Genomic DNA, 18,884 nt, shown 5'->3' with positions numbered 1-18,884 from the left:
CAACCATAATCCCCCTCCATGGATCCCTGAGCCCCGAGAGAGGGAGAGTGGAGCCCAGTCTCTTTGAATTTTTATGGATTAATTTTTTTTTTTAATATTTGGCTGTGCCATATGACATACGGGATATTGGTTCCCCCACCAGGGACTGAACCTGGACCCCAGCGGTGGGAGCACAGAGTCCTAACTAGGACCACCAGGGACGTCCCAAAGCCCCAATTCCTTTTGAAAGACGGCCCAGGGACACGAGATGCAGTTTAAACATGGTTAAAATGGCAGAAGAGAATGGATTTACGTTGAAAGGGATGGCAAGTTTTGACCACACGGACAATGCTTGTATATAGAATTCCTCTCTCCTGACGATGGCGGGGTGGGGTACAAATGACCTTCCCTGATAATGGGTCTTGCTCACAGTAGGTCACATGTGATTTGCTTCTTCCTGTGTAGCGCTGATGTTCTTTGTGACTTTGGCGGGGTGGGGGTGTGGAGGCAGTTGTGGGGGGCAGAAGGACACAGAGGAGGGAAGCCGGGACTCGGGGTCTGTGCACGTAACCATCGCCCGACACGGATGCATCTGACCCGACAGCGTCAGGGTTCTGGGACCCGCACACTCCCACCGCACAATTTGCCTGTCACAAGGACACACGGACGGGGCTTGGGGTGCCTCTGTGTTCACTGAGGGTTGGGGGGCAGAATCTGTCCTGTTGGGTTAGTGGGGGAGGCGCTGGAGCCAGCGGAGAAAGCCAGGGCCACACATTCTCCTGGAGAGCCCTTGATCTCGGGAATTTGTCTATATTTAGCAGGTGTCCAGGCAGGGTGCAGATAAGGAGGGCCGGGAGAGGGGGCGGTCCCTTATATAGTCGGGGACCGGATCCCTGCTCAGAGTCTCTTTGGGTGGCCGTGCCTGCTCGGTTCCGGCTGTGACCTCTCTCGAGATGCCCGAGCCAGGGAAGAAGCCAGGTAGCTCCAGGCCTGGGCTGGGGGCCGAGTGTGGGGCAGGGAGGGCCGGGGGCACCCGCGGCTGGGGGGTGGCCCCAGGAATGAGCTCCTGAGGGGTTCCCAGGACAGGGGCTCTGTCCTCCTGGGTTCTTTTTCGATTCTCACTTTCTCCTTCTCATCGTTTTGATGAGAGTGAGGGTAAACCAGGGTCAGGGGCCCAGAGGGGGAGACAGCCAAGGCAGGAAGCCCCCAGGGCTATCGCCCCACTGTCAGGATGCCGGGGGGCCCCTTCCCTGCCTCCATCCCCATCTTCTGCAGCAAGGTTAGGTCCCGGCTTGCCTTTTGGGGAAAGGCTGCTGCAGGAGGCACCCCAGGATGGCTCCAGACTCGAGCCAGCAATCTCCCTGAACATCTTGGATGGGCCCCTCCCCTCTCTGGGTCTTGGTTTCCCCAACTGTACAAAGAGGGCTTCGGTGGGTCAGTCCAGTTCTGAGAGTCTCTGCTTTAGCAGCCTGCGCCGCTGTGGCCCCCACACCAGGCGTGGCCCCCACACTGAGGTGATGCAGGCCCTCTGCTCTGGGAGACGGTGGCCAAGAGGTCCCTGAGCCACCGCCAAGGGCAGAGAAAGTCACAGCCTGGAGTCCCCGCCCTGGCCTTACCAAGGTTGTCCAGGTCGGGGATCAGCCCTCCAGCCCCAGCCCCCTCCCAAGCCAACTTTATCTCACTTGCTGATTCCCAGCCCCAGGCCCTTAGAGGACAATTTTAGCCATGTCCAAGTAGGCAGAGTGCTGGCCCCTTGCCAAGGGCCCCAGTTGGTGGGGGCTGGGCTTCCACAGGCAGAGAGGGTGGGCTATTCAGGGACACACCTAGCAAAATTCCTGTATGGTGGGTGGACCACAGGCCTGGCTCTCCCATTTCCTGGCTGTGTGATCTTGGGTAAGTCACTTAACCTCTCTGAGCCTCGGAGCCCTCCTCTGGGGATAATAACTGCACCTACCTCATAGAGCGGTTGGAGCATTAAACAAGGTGATCCATTAAAGCGCTCATCACCTTATTTAATAAGAGGGGATGTAGGAGTGGGGTGCAGGGGCAAGCCAGGGGACCCCTGCAAACTCCACTGGCCCCTCAGTCTCTGCCTTCAGCAAGAAGCCACGGTCCACAGAGGTGGCCGCCGGCAGCCCTGCCGTGTTCGAGGCCGAGACAGAGCGGGCAGGCCTGAAGGTGCGCTGGCAGCGGGCGGGAAGTGACATCAGCGCCAGCGACAAATACGGCCTGGCAGCCGAGGGCACGCGGCACACGCTGACGGTGCGGGACGTGGGTCCAGCCGACCAGGGCTCCTATGCGGTCATCGCTGGCTCCTCCAAGGTCAAGTTTGACCTCAAGGTCATAGACGCAGGTAAGCGCCGGGCCGGCCTTCCCTGAAGTTGGAGCAGCCCCTCCAGCTCTCCGTCAGTCACGGCATAGGAGATGTCCTCCCAGTTTCTTGCCTTGGATCTGGGTATGCCCTCAGCCTGCCGTGGCCTTTTCCTGTTTTCTGTAGCGAGACCTTTCTGAGTGTCCCCACGAGGCTCCCTGGCCCTTCTGAGCCGTTCCGGAGGTGGGGGAAGTTCAGAGATGAGTCAGACGTAACGCTGACCTCCCGCTGGACACCCCCACATGGATGGGAACTTGGTGGGCTGGGTGTGCTGGCAGGGAAGCCCCGCGAACCTGTGGGCGTGTGCCGAGCCCCAGCCCAACCTGACGGGCTGGACCAAGATCCGAGCCTAGAGGAAGAGAGGAGAGATGTTCAGGCTGACCCTCTGAGATGAGGGGACAGACAGCTGGTGAGGGCAGGGAGAAGGTGAAACGCAGGCTGAATTGACTTCCCGCAAAGATGGGAAGGACCAGGGACAAGAGAACCGGTGTGTGTGGGGGGAGGGGGCTCTGATTAGAAGCTGCTCCACAATTCTGGACCTGATCCCCTCCAGGGAAAGCGGAGCCTGTGGCAGTGCCTGCTCCCGCCCCCGCCGAGGCCCCTGGAGCCCCTGGAGAGGCCCCGACCTCCGCCCCTGAGGTGGAAGGAGGCTCCCCGAGTCCTGAAGGTGAGAGGAGCGGGGCAGGGAGGCCAGGTTGGTGGGTGGCAGTGTCCCAGGGCAGGTTTCAAACTCCTCTGCCCACAGGGACCAGCTCAGCGGCCCCCGAGGGCCCTGGTGCCCCTGATGACCCCATCGGCCTCTTTGTGATGAGGCCACAGGACGGCGAGGTGACCGTGGGTGAGTGTGGGTCTGCTGCCCCCGGGGTGAGGTGGGGGAGGGAGGCACAGGGCGCCCCCCAAGCCCAGACGATCACCCCTCTCCTGCAGGTGGCAGCATCACCTTCTCAGCCCGCGTGGCCGGAGCCAGCCTCTTGAAACCGCCCGTGGTCAAGTGGTTCAAGGGCAAGTGGGTGGACCTGAGCAGCAAGGTGGGGCAGCATCTGCAGCTGCGTGATAGCTACGATCGGACCAGCAAGGTGGGGCCCGCGGGCACAGGGTCACGGGGGGCTCACAGCGAGGGGCCGCGGGGAGCCCCCGGAAGGCCTGGGGGGCACAGGGAGGCAGGGGGCACTGTAAGACCCGAGCCACAGAGGAGGTGCAGAGAAGGGGCGTGGAAAGCCTGCAAAGCTGGCTGGGGGGCCAGCGGCACTCAGCAAGCTTGGGGAGGCTCAGAGTAGGGTTACTGGGGGGCACGGAAGAACATGGGGGCTCAGAGGCGTGACAGTCTCACGTGTGTGCTCAGTCGTGTCCAACCTTTGCGGCCCCACGGACTGTAACCCGCCAGACTCCTCTGTGCATGGGATTTCCCAGGCAAGAATACTGGAGTGGGTTGCCATTTCCTCCTCCAGGGGATCTTCTCGACCCAGGGATCAAACCCACGTCTCCTGCGTTGGCAGGTGGATTCTTTACCACTGAGCCACCAGGGAAGCTGTGATAGTCTCAAGGGGCATAATAAAGCCTGGGGGGCACCAGTCAGTGAGGGTGCAAAGGCCCCAGGTGGAAGGCTCACAGGGCCCTCGATGAGCACCCACAATTCTCTACACATATGAGGAAACCAAAGCTTGAGAGGTTGCTGTTGGTGGTGCCAGGTCACTCAGAGCCAGGCCTAGAAGCTGTGCTTTGACTCCCAGCCTTTGCTCCTTCCACTCTTCCACAGTCCTGGCCCAGGCAAGGGGTCTTCTGGAAGGGTAGGTGGACATGTTCAGTTGTGTGGGCAGTGCCCTGAACAAAAATGCCTTTTTTGGGGGGGGCTGAACTGCGTGGCTCGTGGAATTCCTAATCGGGGATCCAACCTGGGCCCATTGCAGTGAAAGCATGGAGTCCTAACCATTGGATTGCCAGGAAATTCCCCCCAAATGCCTTATCCTAAGCGAATGCCCCTTGCCTTGTAGCCACCCTTGATTTCTATTTCATCACCACCCTGTGCCAGCAGATGGCAATGCGTCTTGAGAAGGGGCCCCGTTTTTAGATATCCAAAACTGAATGGATTCATTTAAGCCCCTAGGGGTGAAAAGGTCGGTGGTCCTCAGCCACCCCGTCTCCTTTAGGGTGCAGGGCCTTGTATCCTGGCCTCCAGCCTTCCCTGACACCTCACCTCCACAGGTCTACCTATTTGAGCTGCACATCACGGATGCCCAGGCCACCTTTGCCGGTGGTTACCGCTGTGAGGTGTCCACCAAGGACAAATTTGACAGCTGCAACTTCAACCTCACTGTCCACGGTGAGGGGCCCTCTGGCGTCTGTGGGGTTCAGGCTCCCCATGGGTCTAGTCCCCACACCCGCCTCCACTTCCCAGTACTAAGGGGGATGCTGAGGCCTGACCATACGCCTGCTGATCACACGCCCAGTGCTATTCACACAGAGCATGCAAGAAATACATCGGAGCTTTTAGGGTTGGAGTGGGGCTTGAGCTCAGATCTCATCTGGGGTCTTTATCATCTTGATGTCTGATGATTAGGCACTAGTGAAGAGGGTAAGGGTGAGTAGAGAGATGAGAGGGAGATGAATGTGGAAGGTATTGGGGAACATAAACTGCACCACATCCCTGGTTCCTTGATGCGGGCTGGGCAAGGCTCAGAAGGCAGGTTCCTGGGACAGATGCCCACTGTCAAGGGGTCACAGATGGGCAGGCCTGTGACACCAGGAGATCCCAGGGCAGGCCCCCTCTAAAACCTTCCCCCCTGACTCTCATCCCCCCTCTTTGAAACCAGAGGCCATTGGCTCCGGAGATGTGGACCTCCGATCAACTTTCCGCCGCACGTGAGTGGCCCTCTCTCCTCGGGGCCCATGGGGGAGGCCAGTGCTGGGGTCTGTGGCCCCTTGGGGTCAGGGCCAGGATTATGTGAAGGGCCAGGGCTGGGGAGGGATGTCAGGGGCACCAGGACTGGGGTTGATATGGGGGTCAGAGCAGGGGCATAACATAGGGACCAGGGCTTGGGGTAATGTGAATGGCCAGACTGAAACGGATGGGTGTGGAAGAGAGTAAACTCCCCGGGCAGGTGAAAAACTTGAGTCTTACCCCCGCAGGAGCCTGGCTGGAGGTGGTCGGCGCATCAGGTACCCCTTCCTATCCACCTGTATGGCGACCCCAGGGGTCTGAGATGGGCAGGGTGCCCCCGTGCAGTCAGTGTCCCTTTCTCTCACTGCGCCCCCACCCCCACCCCAGCCCCTGCTCCCAAACACCTCCTATTAATAGTTGGCTCTATTGTGGCTTTACTGGGGGTTCCTCTCCGTAGCGACAGCCACGAGGATGCTGGGACTCTGGACTTCAGCTCGCTGCTGAGGAAGAGGTAAGCCCCAGGGTAGCAGCTCCCGGAACATGCAGCTCCCAAAGTCCGGCCCTGTGGTTTTCCAGCTGCGTGACCCCAAGCAGGTCGTGCACCTCTCTAAGCTAGTTTCCTTGTCCATCAGATGGAACAGCCCAGGTGCGGGGAAGCGTCAGAGGGCTCAGCAGAGGTTACACCCCGTGAACTAACATCCCCACACTGTTCCCATGACCAGCCTACACTTGAGTCTGTGATAGCTCTTCTCAGTAGGCTCTGGAGACCCAGAAGTGGGAGAAGGCTCCAAAGCCTCAGGAATTGCCCACCTAGCCCCGTCCAGCACAACTGACTTGTGTCCTCTGTGTCCTGTCCCCTCCTCTCTTGGACCCTGCATTACGGCCAGTGCTGCTTCAGCCCAGAGAATGAGCACTGGGGTCAAGTGCTTTGGGGGCAGCAGGGCGATCCCCACCAGGGCAGGTGACAGATGAGAAGGCTGGAGATCAGACTGACCTGGGTGAGGACTTGGGCGAGGACCTGGGCGAGGATCTCCACTGACTGGGGAGAGTCTCTGAGCCTCCGGCTCTCCTGACACTCATCTATCAGAGCTGAGGAGGAATAAACAAGGCCACGGGGGCCCTGTAAAAGGAATGGTGTGAGTGCAGGGAGGAAAGTGGAGGTGAGGCCCCACGCGCTGTGGTTCATGGAGGGATGACCCGTGCCTTTGTTACTGACTCCACACTTGTACTGCGTGCTGCATGACAGGCCAGTAAATCGAGGGACAACTTGTTGGGGCAAAGAATAGCGACTTTATTCAGCAAACCAGCAAACCAAGAAGATGGTGGACTGATGTCCCAAAGAACCACCTTACCCCAGATAGAATTCTGGTCTCTTCTACTGAAAGGGGGAGGGCCTATGGCTGGTTATTGCAGACTTCTTAGTAGAATGTTTTGTTCTTGCAGCCTCCAGGTAGATTTGGTCACAATGTTCTTGTAAACATCCCACAAGACAATCGTTATCTTTTGTAACTTTTTATCTCTATACAAATGAAGAGTGTTCTATACCTTTAACGGTCCAGCCAGGGAGACACAGCCTTGAGAATGGACTATCATATACTTTATGGTTCAGGGTATAGACAACACGCTTTTACAAGGGTGCAGAGCCAGCTTGACTAAGAACAGGCAACAGAGCACAAGGGTTAGTGCTAAAGGCATGGACTCAATATGGAGTCACCTTTGTTCTTCTCTGTTCCGCCTCTAATGTGTACACTGCCTTTCTGCCCTACCTGGAGCAGCAGTTTACGGACCCCGAGGTGAGTGTCTCAGGAAGCCCGCCCCCCCCTCCCCCCCGTCCCACCCTTATCATCCCTACTTCAGCCAGGAGCCCCTCCCAGTCCCCCACACTGAGCACCTAAGGCCTCATGATCCCCGGAACTGGCCCGGGATCCACTCCATTTCAAGGTGCCCCACCAGAAGGGAAGGGTCAGAGGGGCAGGGGCAGCTCCCGCTTGGGGAGGGAAAGGGACGGCAACTCTGTCCTGGCCATGGGGGCCCTGAGGGCTCGCCACGTGGATGCAGGCTGGAGGCCCCCGCCGAGGAGGACGTGTGGGAGATCCTGCGGCAGGCGCCCCCGTCGGAGTACGAACGCATCGCCTTCCAGCACGGAGTCACCGACCTGCGGGGCATGCTCAAGAGGCTCAAGGGCATAAAGCGGGACGAGAAGAAAAGCACAGGTGAGCCTCCCGAGCAGAGCTAGGGCTGGATGAGAGCCTGCGCACAGGTGCACGCACGGCGGCGCGTAGACGCAGGCACGTGCACGCAGAGCGGCGCGTGGACGCAGGGTCGTGCACGCACGACGGCGCACAGACGCGCTCACAGGAAAGCGAGCGGCGTCCTGGTTGACTTAGAGGCACCCAGGAAGGGACCTTTTTGGTGAACGTCCTCTTCAGTGGGGGGAAAAAGCCAGGGTGCCCGGGTTGGCATATGGTCGTACAGAAAAAGAAAAGGGCAAAGTTAGCCCAGAGACGCCACAGGAAGAGGACGGAGTCCAGGCCAGCCCTTCTCTCCACAGCCAAAGCCAGGAGACCCCTTCCTCCCCTACCCGCCCTTGGTGAAAAAAGTAGCCTGCTTGATTCTCCCCATGCCCCCCAGAAGGGGAAGAAGCCAGTTTAGCCCAGAGGACACCCCGCCCCCCAACCCGGGAAGAGAAAACCCTGGTTAAGCCCCCTCATAGGCAAACAGAACAGGTGGGTGCAGGTGAGCGCGCCCGGCCCCCACCCCAGGTGGGTCAGAGGCGAGGGCTCAGGCCAGCCCTTCCCCATCACGGGCTTGACATGGAGGCCCTGGAAACCAAGTTGAGACAGCAGAGGCGCCTAGAAGGAGGGCATGAACCTGGGGTTGCTGCAAAAACAGACTGGAGAGGAAGAGAAGGCCCATTTGTCCCATCACCCATTCTCCTGCCAAGCTCCGGCCTTTCTGGAAGCCCCGAACCCTAGCCCTGAGCTGAGCAGGTGAAGTGGACCCCAAGGAAGGAAGACAGATAAGCAGCTGACAGAGATAAAGAGACAGAGCCACAGCAGAGGCACAGAGAGAGATGTGGGGAGGCAGGACCTTGTCCACCGGGCCTGGGCCAGCCTGGGGAGCAGGGGGCTGAGGGTGGGGGTGCTCAGCCTTTCAGAAGAAGCTGCAGCCAGCCTACCAGGTGAGCAAGGGCCACAAGATCCGGCTGATGGTGGAGCTGGCCGACCCTGACGCCGAGGTCAAATGGCTTAAGAACGGACAGGAGATTCAGATGAGCGGCAGGTGAGGGCGGGAGCGGGGCCTGGGGGTGCTGGGGCGGGCGAGGGCTGCTCCCCAACCCTGCTGTCCCGCCTCTCTCTCTGCCCCTGCCCTCGGGCCAGCTCTCTCTCCCTCCCCCCATTTCTCTGGGTTCTGATTCCCTGTCTCTCTTTCTGCCCGGCTCTTTCCCTGCTCATTTTCTCTCGATCTCGCTCCTCCCATCGGGAGTGCTCCACTGGCCTCTTCTGCTCCACAGCAAGTAAGGTTCCTGGAAGTCTTGGGGTGGGGCACAGGGGTCCCGACGGGGGTTTGAGGGGCACCCAGGGCCCAGGCGGGGCGTCCATGGGTCTCCTGCCCCCACCCCGGCCCTACCCAGGTACATCTTCGAGTCCATCGGCGCGAAGCGCACGCTGACCATCAGCCAGTGCTCGCTGGCGGACGACGCGGCCTACCAGTGCGTGGTGGGCGGCGAGAAGTGCAGCACCGAGCTCTTCGTCAAAGGTGGGCCCGGGACCCTGAGACCCTGACGGGGGCCCCACAGAGCAGCCCGCCCATCTCGCTCCCTCTGCTTGACAGAGCCCCCCGTGCTGATCACGCGGCCTCTGGAGGACCAGCTGGTGATGGTGGGACAGCGCGTGGAGTTTGAGTGTGAAGTGTCTGAGGAGGGGGCGCAGGTCAAATGGTGAGTGCAGCGGCAGGGGGTCGTGGGCAGGGCCGGGGGCCTGGGGTGTCCCCAGAGGGGGCCCTGGCACCTGCTGCCCGCCCTCTGGCCAGGCTGAAGGATGGCGTGGAGCTGACCCGGGAGGAGACCTTTAAGTACCGGTTCAAGAAGGACGGCCAGAAACACCACCTGATCATCAACGAGGCGACCCTGGAGGACGCCGGGCACTACGCGCTGCGCACCAGCGGGGGCCAGGCTCTGGCTGAGCTCATCGTGCAGGGTGAGGCCTGGGGGGCCCCCGAGGCCCCCAGCCATGGACGGGAATTGAGCAAAGCCATTATCGAGTCCAGCATGGTCCTGGACATGTCACTTTAATACCTCAAACCTCCCCTTTCTCATCCGTAAAATGGGGATGCTGGGGTGACCATCGGGAGAGCCTTGGGAGGTTCAGATGGGCCTGGTTAGCGTCACCCACCCGGGCGCACTCAGGTTCCTTGTGTACACAGCGCCGTCACAGGCACACAGGCATTGCACTCATGCACGCACTCATGTGTTTTCACAAGCCCACGAGATCTCCGCAGGGATTCCCACCCACACACACCCTGCCCAGCTCACTGGCTCTGCCCTGCCCCCCAGAGAAGAAGCTGGAGGTGTACCAGAGCATCGCGGACTTGACGGTGGGTTCGAAGGACCAGGCTGTGTTCAAGTGTGAGGTGTCAGATGAGAACGTGCGGGGCGTGTGGCTGAAGAACGGAAAGGAGCTGGTGCCTGACAACCGCATAAAGGTGTCGCACATCGGGCGGTGAGTGTGCAGGGTGTGCCAGGGACAGGCTCGCAGAGACACAGCAAGAACCAGAGGCTGAGATAGAGACACAGAGGGAGGGACGGACGCATAGAAAAACAGACTGAAACAGAAAAAGAGACGAGCAGAGAGATACTTAGCACTGAGAGTGAGCTAGAGACGAATATTGAGAGGGGAGAGAGGGGAGCAGAAAGGGACAGGCACACAGTCAGGACAGAGACAGACAGGAAAAGGGGTACACAGAAGTGTGGAGAGGCAGACACATGCAGAAAAGGAGGGTCCACTAGAGACAGGAGGAAGTCAGAGACAAAGACGAAGCAGTGAGACAGGCAGGCTGGGACCCCCAGCTCGTGACCAGGGCAGGGCAGGGCGCCGCGGGGCACGGCTCTGGCCAGGGGCCCTCACTGTCTCCCACTCTCTTACTCATACCCTGAGTATCTGGGCCAGCCCGTGCTGGGCCCAAGGTCACAGAGATTAATGTGACAGGCCCCTGCCCAGTCTCCAAGGGCCCAGCCAAGGGGACATGTCTACACTGCCTACCTCTGAAAGCAGGCAAGGGAGCAGAAAAATTCAAAAGCAGAGAAAGACAGCACTTAAAAAACCATTTCTTTGGCTGAGCTGGGTCCTCACTGCTGTGCACCGTCGCTCTCAAGCTGGGGCGAGCGGGGGCTTCCCTTGAGTTGCAGCGCTCGGGCTTCTCACTGCGGTGGTTTTTCGTTTTGAGGAGGACCAGCTCTAGGTGCAATCGCTTTAGTTGCTCCTCAGCATGTGAGATCTACCCGGACAAGGGATCGAATCCATGTCCCCTGCGTTGGCAGGTGAACTCCTAACCACTGGATCACGAGGGAAGTCCAAGAAAACACTTCTGCACACCATTGAGCCAGGGCAGGGTGGGGGCTCCCTGGAGCCCTGGCTGGGCTGTTTGGTGAGGCATGGGGTGCGTGGCCTAGCAGGGTCCCTTGAGCCACCACTGCCCTGTAGGGTCCACAAGCTGACCATTGATGACGTCACGCCTGCAGACGAGGCGGACTACAGCTTTGTGCCAGAAGGCTTCGCCTGTAACCTGTCTGCCAAGCTCCACTTCATGGGTGAGCGGGTGCTGAGGGGCAGAGGGGCCCCTGCTGCTGGGCCCAGCCTGCACCCTGGTGCCACTTGCTCTTCCGTCTCTTGCAGAGGTCAAGATTGACTTCGTGCCTAGGCAGGGTGAGTCTTGGGCCCCTGCATCCTGCCTCCCCCACCCCGCCAGGGTCTCCCCTCCACTTAGAGAAGCAAGGAGCCGGGAGTCGGGACCTGGCTCAGCCTGAGGCCCAGCCTCAGCTCTACCACTCCCGACCACGGGCCAGCTGCGGTCTGTCTCAGCCTCAGTTTCCTCACCTCTAAGACAGGGACCCCAAAGTGGCTCCCCGATGGGCTGATAGGAATGACGACCTAAGGTGGTACACGTGAGCTTGCAGAGGACGTCACAGTTGTGGGGTTTCATTATTAAACCTTTTCTGCTTTTAGAAGTACCTCTCCTGCTTTTAGGTTAAACTGTAGTCAGGCATTTTAGGATTTTAACTTCGGGAGAATCGTCCAGGCTGAGGCAGGCTCTAAGTCAGGGCTTTCCAAACAGGGTTCAGTAAGTTTGAGAAACCCTGAACCATCTGTCCTACTGCTACTTGATTCAGAAAGTGCATTGGCATGTCAAAGGCTCTGAAAAGTCCTACCTAACTTGGTTTAACCCAGGGTTTCTTAAATATTTTCCATGGAAATTTTTTTTTTCTAGGAAGACACTGGTGTTCCCCCAAACACAATCTGAGAAACGCTATCCTAGGTGACCCAACGTTATGAACCTCCCTGGGAACTTCCTGGGGAGAAGGCAATGTTTTAGGTGTTGGTCAGGCAGTGGATACACAGGTGTATATGTTTGTCAGTACTTATTAAGCAGTACCTCGATAAATTCAGGAAATAAACCAACACCCAGGGGCGTGTGCTTCTTCCAGTTTTTCCTTCTTTCAAAGGCCTGGGGCCCTTTTCCTCTTTCTCTGACCTGTCCTGTCTCCCTGCCAGAACCTCCCAAGATCCACCTGGACTGCCCTGGCCGCGTACCGGACACCATTGTGGTGGTGGCTGGGAACAAGCTACGCCTGGACGTCCCGATCTCTGGGGACCCTGCTCCCACTGTGATTTGGCAGAAGACCATCACAAAGGTACTGTGGACCCCTCCCCCACGTCCCCATCTGTAAAATGGGTGCATGGGGCCAGCATGGTCCCCACCCCTCCTGTGCACGCCCTACAGCTGGCCGAGAGGGTGGGCAGAGACACGGACTGGGGGTGCTTGGCACGGTTTCCCTCCAGGCCGAACCAGACCTTCCTCCTCCTCCCTCCCTCCTTCCTTCCTGTTCTGTGTCCAGGGGAAGAAGGTCCCAGCAGGTCCAGCCCCCGATGCGTCAGAGGAGTCGGGTGCTGGTGACGAGTGGGTGTTTGACAAGAAGGTGAGCGAGGCTGGAGGAGGTTTGTTTGCCTGCCGTCAGTTTCTGTCCATGTCGTATCCGCGCTCAGGCGAGGTCTCTGTGAAGGCGCTCCATCTGGCCAGCCGTGTTCCTGCCCCAGGCAGGGTCTCCACGGGGCCCTCAGGCCCCAGACAGACATGCTCACACCCTCCACACCCCAGGAAGTCCTCCGGACTTGGGGGCTCCCCGGCTCTTGTCTTCCTGAGCCCGCCTTGACTGTGCTTCCTCCCAGCGGGGGAGTGGGTCCCTGGCCCTTTTCAGTCGGAGTCGCGGCCGGGGCACTGCTCCTGGCTTTTCTTCCTCCTCCACATGCTGCTGTTTCCTCTGCCCAGCTGAGGTCTTTTGAGATCCTCACAGTAATTGTGTGAGGTCATGTAGATCAGATAGGGAACCTGAGGATGGAGCAGACAGGTGATTGCCTGAAGTTCCCTGACACAGCGAGGGTCGTGCTCCGGGCAGGTGGTGGGAAAGGGTCTTGGATTAGATGCTCGCACAGTGCAGTTCCCACTCAGGCTGCGTCTCCCCAGCAGAGCCGGGGCTGAGCTCCAGGCCCATCTCAGGGCTGTCGGCGGCTGCAGAGGCTGCAGGAACCGCTGGGGTCGGTCTGACTTGTGTCCCTCCCCCCCAACTCCTCCTCCCCCGCCAGCTGCTGTGTGAGACAGAGGGCCGGGTCCGAGTGGAGACCACCAAGGACCGCAGCATCTTCACCGTGGAGGGGGCCGAGCAGGAGGACGAGGGTGTCTACGTGGTCACGGTGAAGAACCCTGTGGGGGAGGACCAAGTCAACCTCACGGTCAAGGTCATCGGTGAGGCGGGGGTCCAGGGGAGAGCGCAGGGGGAACCAGGGAGGACCTGTCCGTTCAGTCGTTTAGCCTCTCGACGGACGTCGCGGGCCCCTCTCAGACCCATAGAGCGGGTTGGGACTTGGACCTGGGGCACACGGGAAGTGGGGGGCCGTGGCCGGCTGAGTGCAGGCTGGTGACCTGATGAGAACCGCATTCTGGAAAGATGGCAGTGGGTGCCGGGGCATGGGGGAGCCTGTTGGTTAGGGTGGTGAGGGGATGGGCGCCGTTGGCCCTGGCTGGGCAGGGCGCAGGAGGGTCTACTTCCCCAGATGTGCCGGATGCTCCCGCGGCCCCTGAGATCAGCAAGGTGGGCGAGGACTCGTGCACGGTGCACTGGGAGCCCCCAGCCTACGACGGCGGGCAGCCAGTCCTGGGTGAGCTGAGGGCATGGGCCTGAGCCCCGGGCAGGGCGCGTGGGGCAGGGGGCTGGGCTGCAGGCCGGACCAGCGCGCCCGCCTCCCCTCCCCAGGCTATATCCTGGAGCGCAAGAAGAAGAAGAGCTACCGCTGGATGCGACTGAACTTTGACCTGCTGCGGGAGCTGCGCCACGAGGCGAAGCGCATGATCGAGGGTGTGATCTACGAGATGCGGGTCTACGCAGTCAACGCAGTGGGCATGTCCAGGCCCAGCCCCGCCTCCCAGCCCTTCATGCCCATCGGTGAGCCTGCGGGTGCCCCCAGCCCTGCCCTGGGCCACCCCAGCCAGGGCCCAGTAACCACAGCTGCCCTGTGGGCTGCATTCACACCCCTCGTCTTCCCTCACTCCCGTCATCTCCCAGGTGAAGAAAGGGAGGCTCTGAGAAGTAAATGACTTGTTCGGGGAGCCCAGCTGGCAGGGGGTGGAGCTGAGACTCACCTCTCCAGCCTCACTTTTCGCATCTGTGAAGTGGGGGTAATGACAATGTCTGCTTCACAGAACTGCTCTTAAGATGGAGTGAGACCATGCTGGTGGAGCGTCTGGCATAGATGGTTCTTTTCCCCTGTTCCCCACTCTCTGAGCCGGGGTTTGTGAACCAGGGAAGGGGTGAGGGCAGTGGGGTGCTGAGGGTGTGATGGGTGTCTGTCTCTGGAAAGGGCCTTGGACCAGGAACCAGAGATGGGGTTGCAGAACCAGCGCCTTTGTCCCCAGGAGGAATATCTGGAGTCATGGGCTCCCCCGAGCCTCAGTTTTCACATCTGTATGATGGGGGGTTGAGAAGTCCCCAGGAGGAATGTCTGGAGTCATGGTCTCCTCCGAGCCTCAGTTTCCACATCTGTATAATGGGGGTTGAGAAGGTAGAGCAGCCCCCGAGGGTGTGGCACTCTTGAGGACCGCTGTTGGTGTCAGGACCCATGAGTCTAGGGGCGGGGTGGCTGGTGGTAGTGGGGCAGATACAGGGAGGGGCACAGTTTAGTGAGATGGCAGGAAGAAGATGCCCTGGGGAGAAGGGCTCAGGCCTCCCTCTTTAGGGACTGACAAACGGCAGCCCACTCCAGTATTCTTGCCTGGAGAATCCCATGGACGGAGGAGCCTGGTGGGCTACAGTCCATGGGGTCGCGGAGTCGGACACGACTGAGCGACCTCACTCACTCACTCAGTTTTCTCAGCTCACTTGTACAATGCCAGGAGACTTCCATGTTTTGGGCTAGTTTTCCCTTTAATTACATCTATAGCATCTCCTACACCGTCTGACAGAAGCGACTCCTTCTAAGCATGTTGGTGTTTTGAGTGTCTTTTTAGATCTTTCTTCGGTAATTGCTGATGCCATTTGGGCGTGTGTGTGTTTCTGAGTCTCTCTAGAGACATGTCTTTTAAGGAAGCTGGGTTATTTCTCGAGTGCTTGAAGGCCAGTGGAAGGGGGAGGGTTTCCCTGGATCTTCAGCTTCGCCAACTGGTGCAGGCTCGCTCAGACCCCGTCTGCCTCCCCTCTGCCCAGGCCCGCCCAGCGAGCCCACCCACCTGGCGGTGGAGGATGTCTCCGACACCACTGTCTCCCTCAAGTGGAGGCCCCCCGAGCGCGTGGGAGCTGGAGGGCTGGACGGCTACAGCGTGGAGTACTGCCGGGAGGGCTCTGGTGAGGGCGCCCCCAGCCCCCAGGCTGGCCCCCGTCCCCCTGCTGGGCCCATCAGCCACCAGGGAGGTGGACGGCAGGGTGCGGACCCCGCTGGCCTTGCCCGCTCACCGCCGCCTCCGCCCTCCCGCAGGCTCGGCGTGGGTGTCCGCCCTGCCCGGCCTGATCGATCGCACGTCGCTGCTGGTGAAGGACTTGCCCACGGGCGCCCGCATGCTCTTCCGCGTGCGGGCGCACAACATGGCGGGGTCCGGGCCCCCTATCACCACCAAGGAGGCAGTCACGGTGCAGGAGCTGCTGCGTGAGTGCCCCTCAGGCAGCGAGCTGGGGGCGGTGGGGAGAGCCTGCCAGAGACGCCGGGCCGCTCCCCCCCCCCCCCCCCCCCGCATGCGCGGGAGGGGCGGGGCCTCCCACGTGGCTGCCCATGTCATTCCCGGTTCGGAGCAGGGAAGGCGTAGTAGGTTGTTGCACCATCACTGTCGAGCTGTTCTGTGGGTCTCGCAGCTCCATCAGGTCAGCCTTCTCCGCGTGCTCAGGGGTCAGGTTGGCCCCTGGGGGTATCCACTTGCCATTAGTCTGTCACCAGCAGAGTGGATCCTTGAGGATCTGCTGCTTAGAGCTGACAGAGGAAGCAGCAGGGTGCGCTGAGGCGAAGGCCTAGATTAGCATCCTGGCCTGTGACTGACTGGCCGTTGGACCTTAAATAAGCCCCTCACCCCCTGGTCCGTGCCTGTGTCACCGTGTGAGGCGGTGGCGGCGGGAGCTCTGTGACCTTTGGGGCCGGGGCTGGGTGGCGGGAGGAGAGGGGGGCCCAACCGTGGCTCTCCAGCCTCGTTCCTGGCCTGCAGGCCCCGCCAAGCCGCTCTCCTGTGCCCACAGAGCGGCCTCGGCTGCAGCTGCCCAGACACCTTCGCCAGACCATCCAGAAGAAGGTTGGGGAGCCCGTGAACCTCCTCATTCCTTTCCAGGTAGGGCTGGCTCCCGTCCCGGCACCCTCGGGCATCCTCAGCAAGGCGGGGACAGGGGCCAGGAGGGCAGGCCAGGCTCGCAGCTGAGCTGTGCTCCCCCGCAGGGCAAGCCCCGGCCTCAGGTGACCTGGACCAAGGAGGGGCGGCTGCTGGCGGGCGAGGAGGTCAGCATCCGCAACAGCCCCACCGACACCATCCTGTTCATCCGGACCGCGTGCCGCGCCCACTCGGGCACCTACCAGGTGACGCTGCGCGTGGAGGACATGGAGGACAAGGCCCAGCTGGTGCTGCAGGTCGTTGGTGCGTGGCCCCGGGGCTTCCCTCCGAGCCTAAGCCCCTCCAGTCCCTGAACGGGGCTGCCGCTTGTCATCTTACAGGCCTGGGGCCTCTCCTCTGGGAGGCCCAGAGCCCCTGCCGAGGACGGCAGGCCAGGTCCTGGCAGGCAAGGGGGCCCCTGGAGCCTGGCGTCCCCTGCTTGTGCTGTCAGAGGCGTGGGCTTCCACCTGAGTCTGTCTCCTGCAGACAAGCCAAGTCCGCCCCAGGATATCCAGGTTGCAGAGGCATGGGGCTTCAATGTGGCTCTGGAGTGGAAGCCGCCCCAAGACGACGGGAACACAGAACTCTGGGGGTACACGGTTCAGAAGGCCGACACGAAGACCATGGTGAGCCTGGGGGCCGGGCCCCATCCCTGCCCGAGCCCAGCTGCCCTTCCATGCCCTTAGGCGGGACCCTCCTCCTCTCTGCGCTGGTTCTCTCCACAGTGAGGGTGCAGACGACAGGGGTGCCCGAGAGAGGCCCTGGCAGCGAGTAGGGCCCAGCTCAGGGAATCCGCCCTCCCCTCCCCTCCAGGAGTGGTTCACTGTCCTGGAGCATTACCGCCGCACCCACTGCGTCGTGTCGGAGCTCATCATCGGCAACAGCTACTACTTCCGGGTCTTCAGCCACAACACAGTGGGGCCCAGCGACAGAGCCGCCACCACCAAGGAGCCGGTGCTCATCCCCAGACCAGGTGCTGGGCGGGGCCAGGAGGCGAGCCTGGCTGGGTGCCGCCCTCTGGTGCTGAGTTCTGACCCCCACAGGCATCAAGTATGAGACACCCAAGTACAAGGCCCTGGACTTCTCCGAGGCCCCCAGCTTCACCCGCCCGCTGGTGAACCGGTCGGTCATCGCCGGCTATAACGCGACCCTCTGCTGCGCCGTTCGGGGCAGCCCCAAGGTATGGACCTGCGGGCGCTGGTCTGGGCCGACCCAGGAGAGCGGCCTGGGGGCCCCCACCTCCAGCAGTGCTCCTCCCAGGCTGGCTCTGCTTCCTCGCCACCCCTGGGGGTCAGGTCCCTCCGTGAACAGGGCTGAGACGGTCCTGCTGGCTCTGTTTGTCCTCAGCCTTGGCTGTAGTTTGGGACTCCAGGGGGAGCTCAGAGGAGAGAGAAACATCTGGTGTCCCTCAGCCTGAGAGCTCCCTCCCGCCCTCCCCTGTGCAGCCCAAGATTTCCTGGTTCAAGAATGGCCTGGACTTGGGCAAAGATGCCCGCTTCCGCATGTTCAGCAAGCAGGGAGTGTTGACACTGGAGATCAGAAAGCCCTGCCCCTTTGATGGGGGTGTCTATGTGTGCAGAGCCACCAACTTAGAAGGCGAGGCCCAGTGCGAGTGCCGCCTGGAGGTGCGAGGTGAGGAGCCACCGGGCCGAGGCCGGGTGCCCCCGGGGACGCTGGGCTTCTGCCCTGCCGCCCTGGCCCAAGCTGCCGCCCTGGCGGAGCGCGCACTGGCACTTGCGGGCGGGACTGGTCCCTGCACTTGTGCTAGAGCCGCTCGCTGAGCCTTCCCGGGGGCGGGGGCCACACGTGGTGCTGGAGGGGGCAGCACAGGTTCAGCATGGCCGCCTCCTCTCCCGCAGTGCCTCAGTGACCGGGCTGGCTCCCTGCGGATGGCCAGGTAGGTGCTCCAGATCGCCCTTGGTCCAGGGGCAGCCACCAGGAAGTGGGCTGCAGGAGGCTCTTAGGGTTTCAGCCCAGCGCATTCAGACGGGAACCTCACTACAGGTGCAGCTGGAGCCGGCCCGTATGCCAGGAGCCTGGAAGGAAGCTGCACAGGCCACCTTCCTGCTGCTGGATACGTGTGCAAGTGTGTACACTGGAGTCGGGGCGGGGGGCACCCGTAGGGCAGCATAGTCACGGCGAGCAGGCACATTCTGACCTCAGCACTCCATGCGGAAGCCCTCAGACCCTTGTGTGGGCTTTGGAAGTGACGGCTGGGGACAGGCCTTTCTGGCCTGCCGCGTTTTCTCAGCATGTAAGGGCAATAAAAGATTGGTGCGGCCACTGAGAACTGACTCTTCCTGTCCCAGGTGCCTGTTTTCACAAGAAGCGTGGGGAAATTTACATTGAAAACCAACTGAAGGCAGGTATTCTTTCTCCCGGATGAATTGAGGACCAGCATAGGATCCTAAATTCTCAAAACATGAATAGAAGGAACTTGGTCTCCCTGACCTTCAGTAGAGGAGACTGAGGAGCTGTGACAGAGCAAAGTGTATCATCAGCAAAAGGGCCAGAAACCCCAGGCTCTGCCGTCTTTGTCCTGGT

General features: G+C 60.8%; 1 protein-coding gene across 2 annotated transcripts; it reads left to right on the top strand.

Moving 5' to 3' along the window:
- Positions 1–837: 837 nt before the first annotated feature.
- MYBPC3 (myosin binding protein C3) lies at positions 838–18,634 on the top strand. Of its 2 annotated transcripts, XM_043911596.1 has the most exons (34): positions 838–957; positions 2,066–2,332; positions 2,904–3,017; positions 3,096–3,188; positions 3,278–3,426; positions 4,553–4,670; positions 5,161–5,209; positions 5,477–5,506; positions 5,686–5,739; positions 7,004–7,021; positions 7,287–7,441; positions 8,378–8,510; positions 8,743–8,745; positions 8,863–8,987; positions 9,063–9,168; positions 9,261–9,427; positions 9,784–9,949; positions 10,931–11,037; positions 11,123–11,152; positions 11,999–12,138; positions 12,343–12,423; positions 13,088–13,247; positions 13,556–13,660; positions 13,756–13,944; positions 15,202–15,339; positions 15,470–15,637; positions 16,216–16,304; positions 16,409–16,604; positions 16,827–16,966; positions 17,154–17,313; positions 17,384–17,520; positions 17,786–17,972; positions 18,200–18,237; positions 18,345–18,634. In XM_043911596.1, the coding sequence occupies exons 1-33, from the start codon at positions 933–935 to the stop codon at positions 18,208–18,210; spliced, it is 3,810 nt and encodes a 1,269-aa protein (XP_043767531.1). In that variant the 5' UTR covers positions 838–932; the 3' UTR covers positions 18,211–18,237; positions 18,345–18,634. The 2 variants fall into 2 exon arrangements, with proteins under 2 accessions (XP_043767531.1, XP_043767522.1); XM_043911587.1 differs by having other exon boundaries at positions 2,904–3,188.
- Positions 18,635–18,884: the final 250 nt, after the last annotated feature.

Source organism: Cervus elaphus, chromosome 1, assembly GCF_910594005.1.
Source record: "Cervus elaphus chromosome 1, mCerEla1.1, whole genome shotgun sequence".
Lineage (NCBI taxonomy): Eukaryota > Metazoa > Chordata > Mammalia > Artiodactyla > Cervidae > Cervus > Cervus elaphus.
Note: the sequence above shows the minus strand (reverse complement) of the source record. Positions and strands in the feature narration are given on the sequence as shown.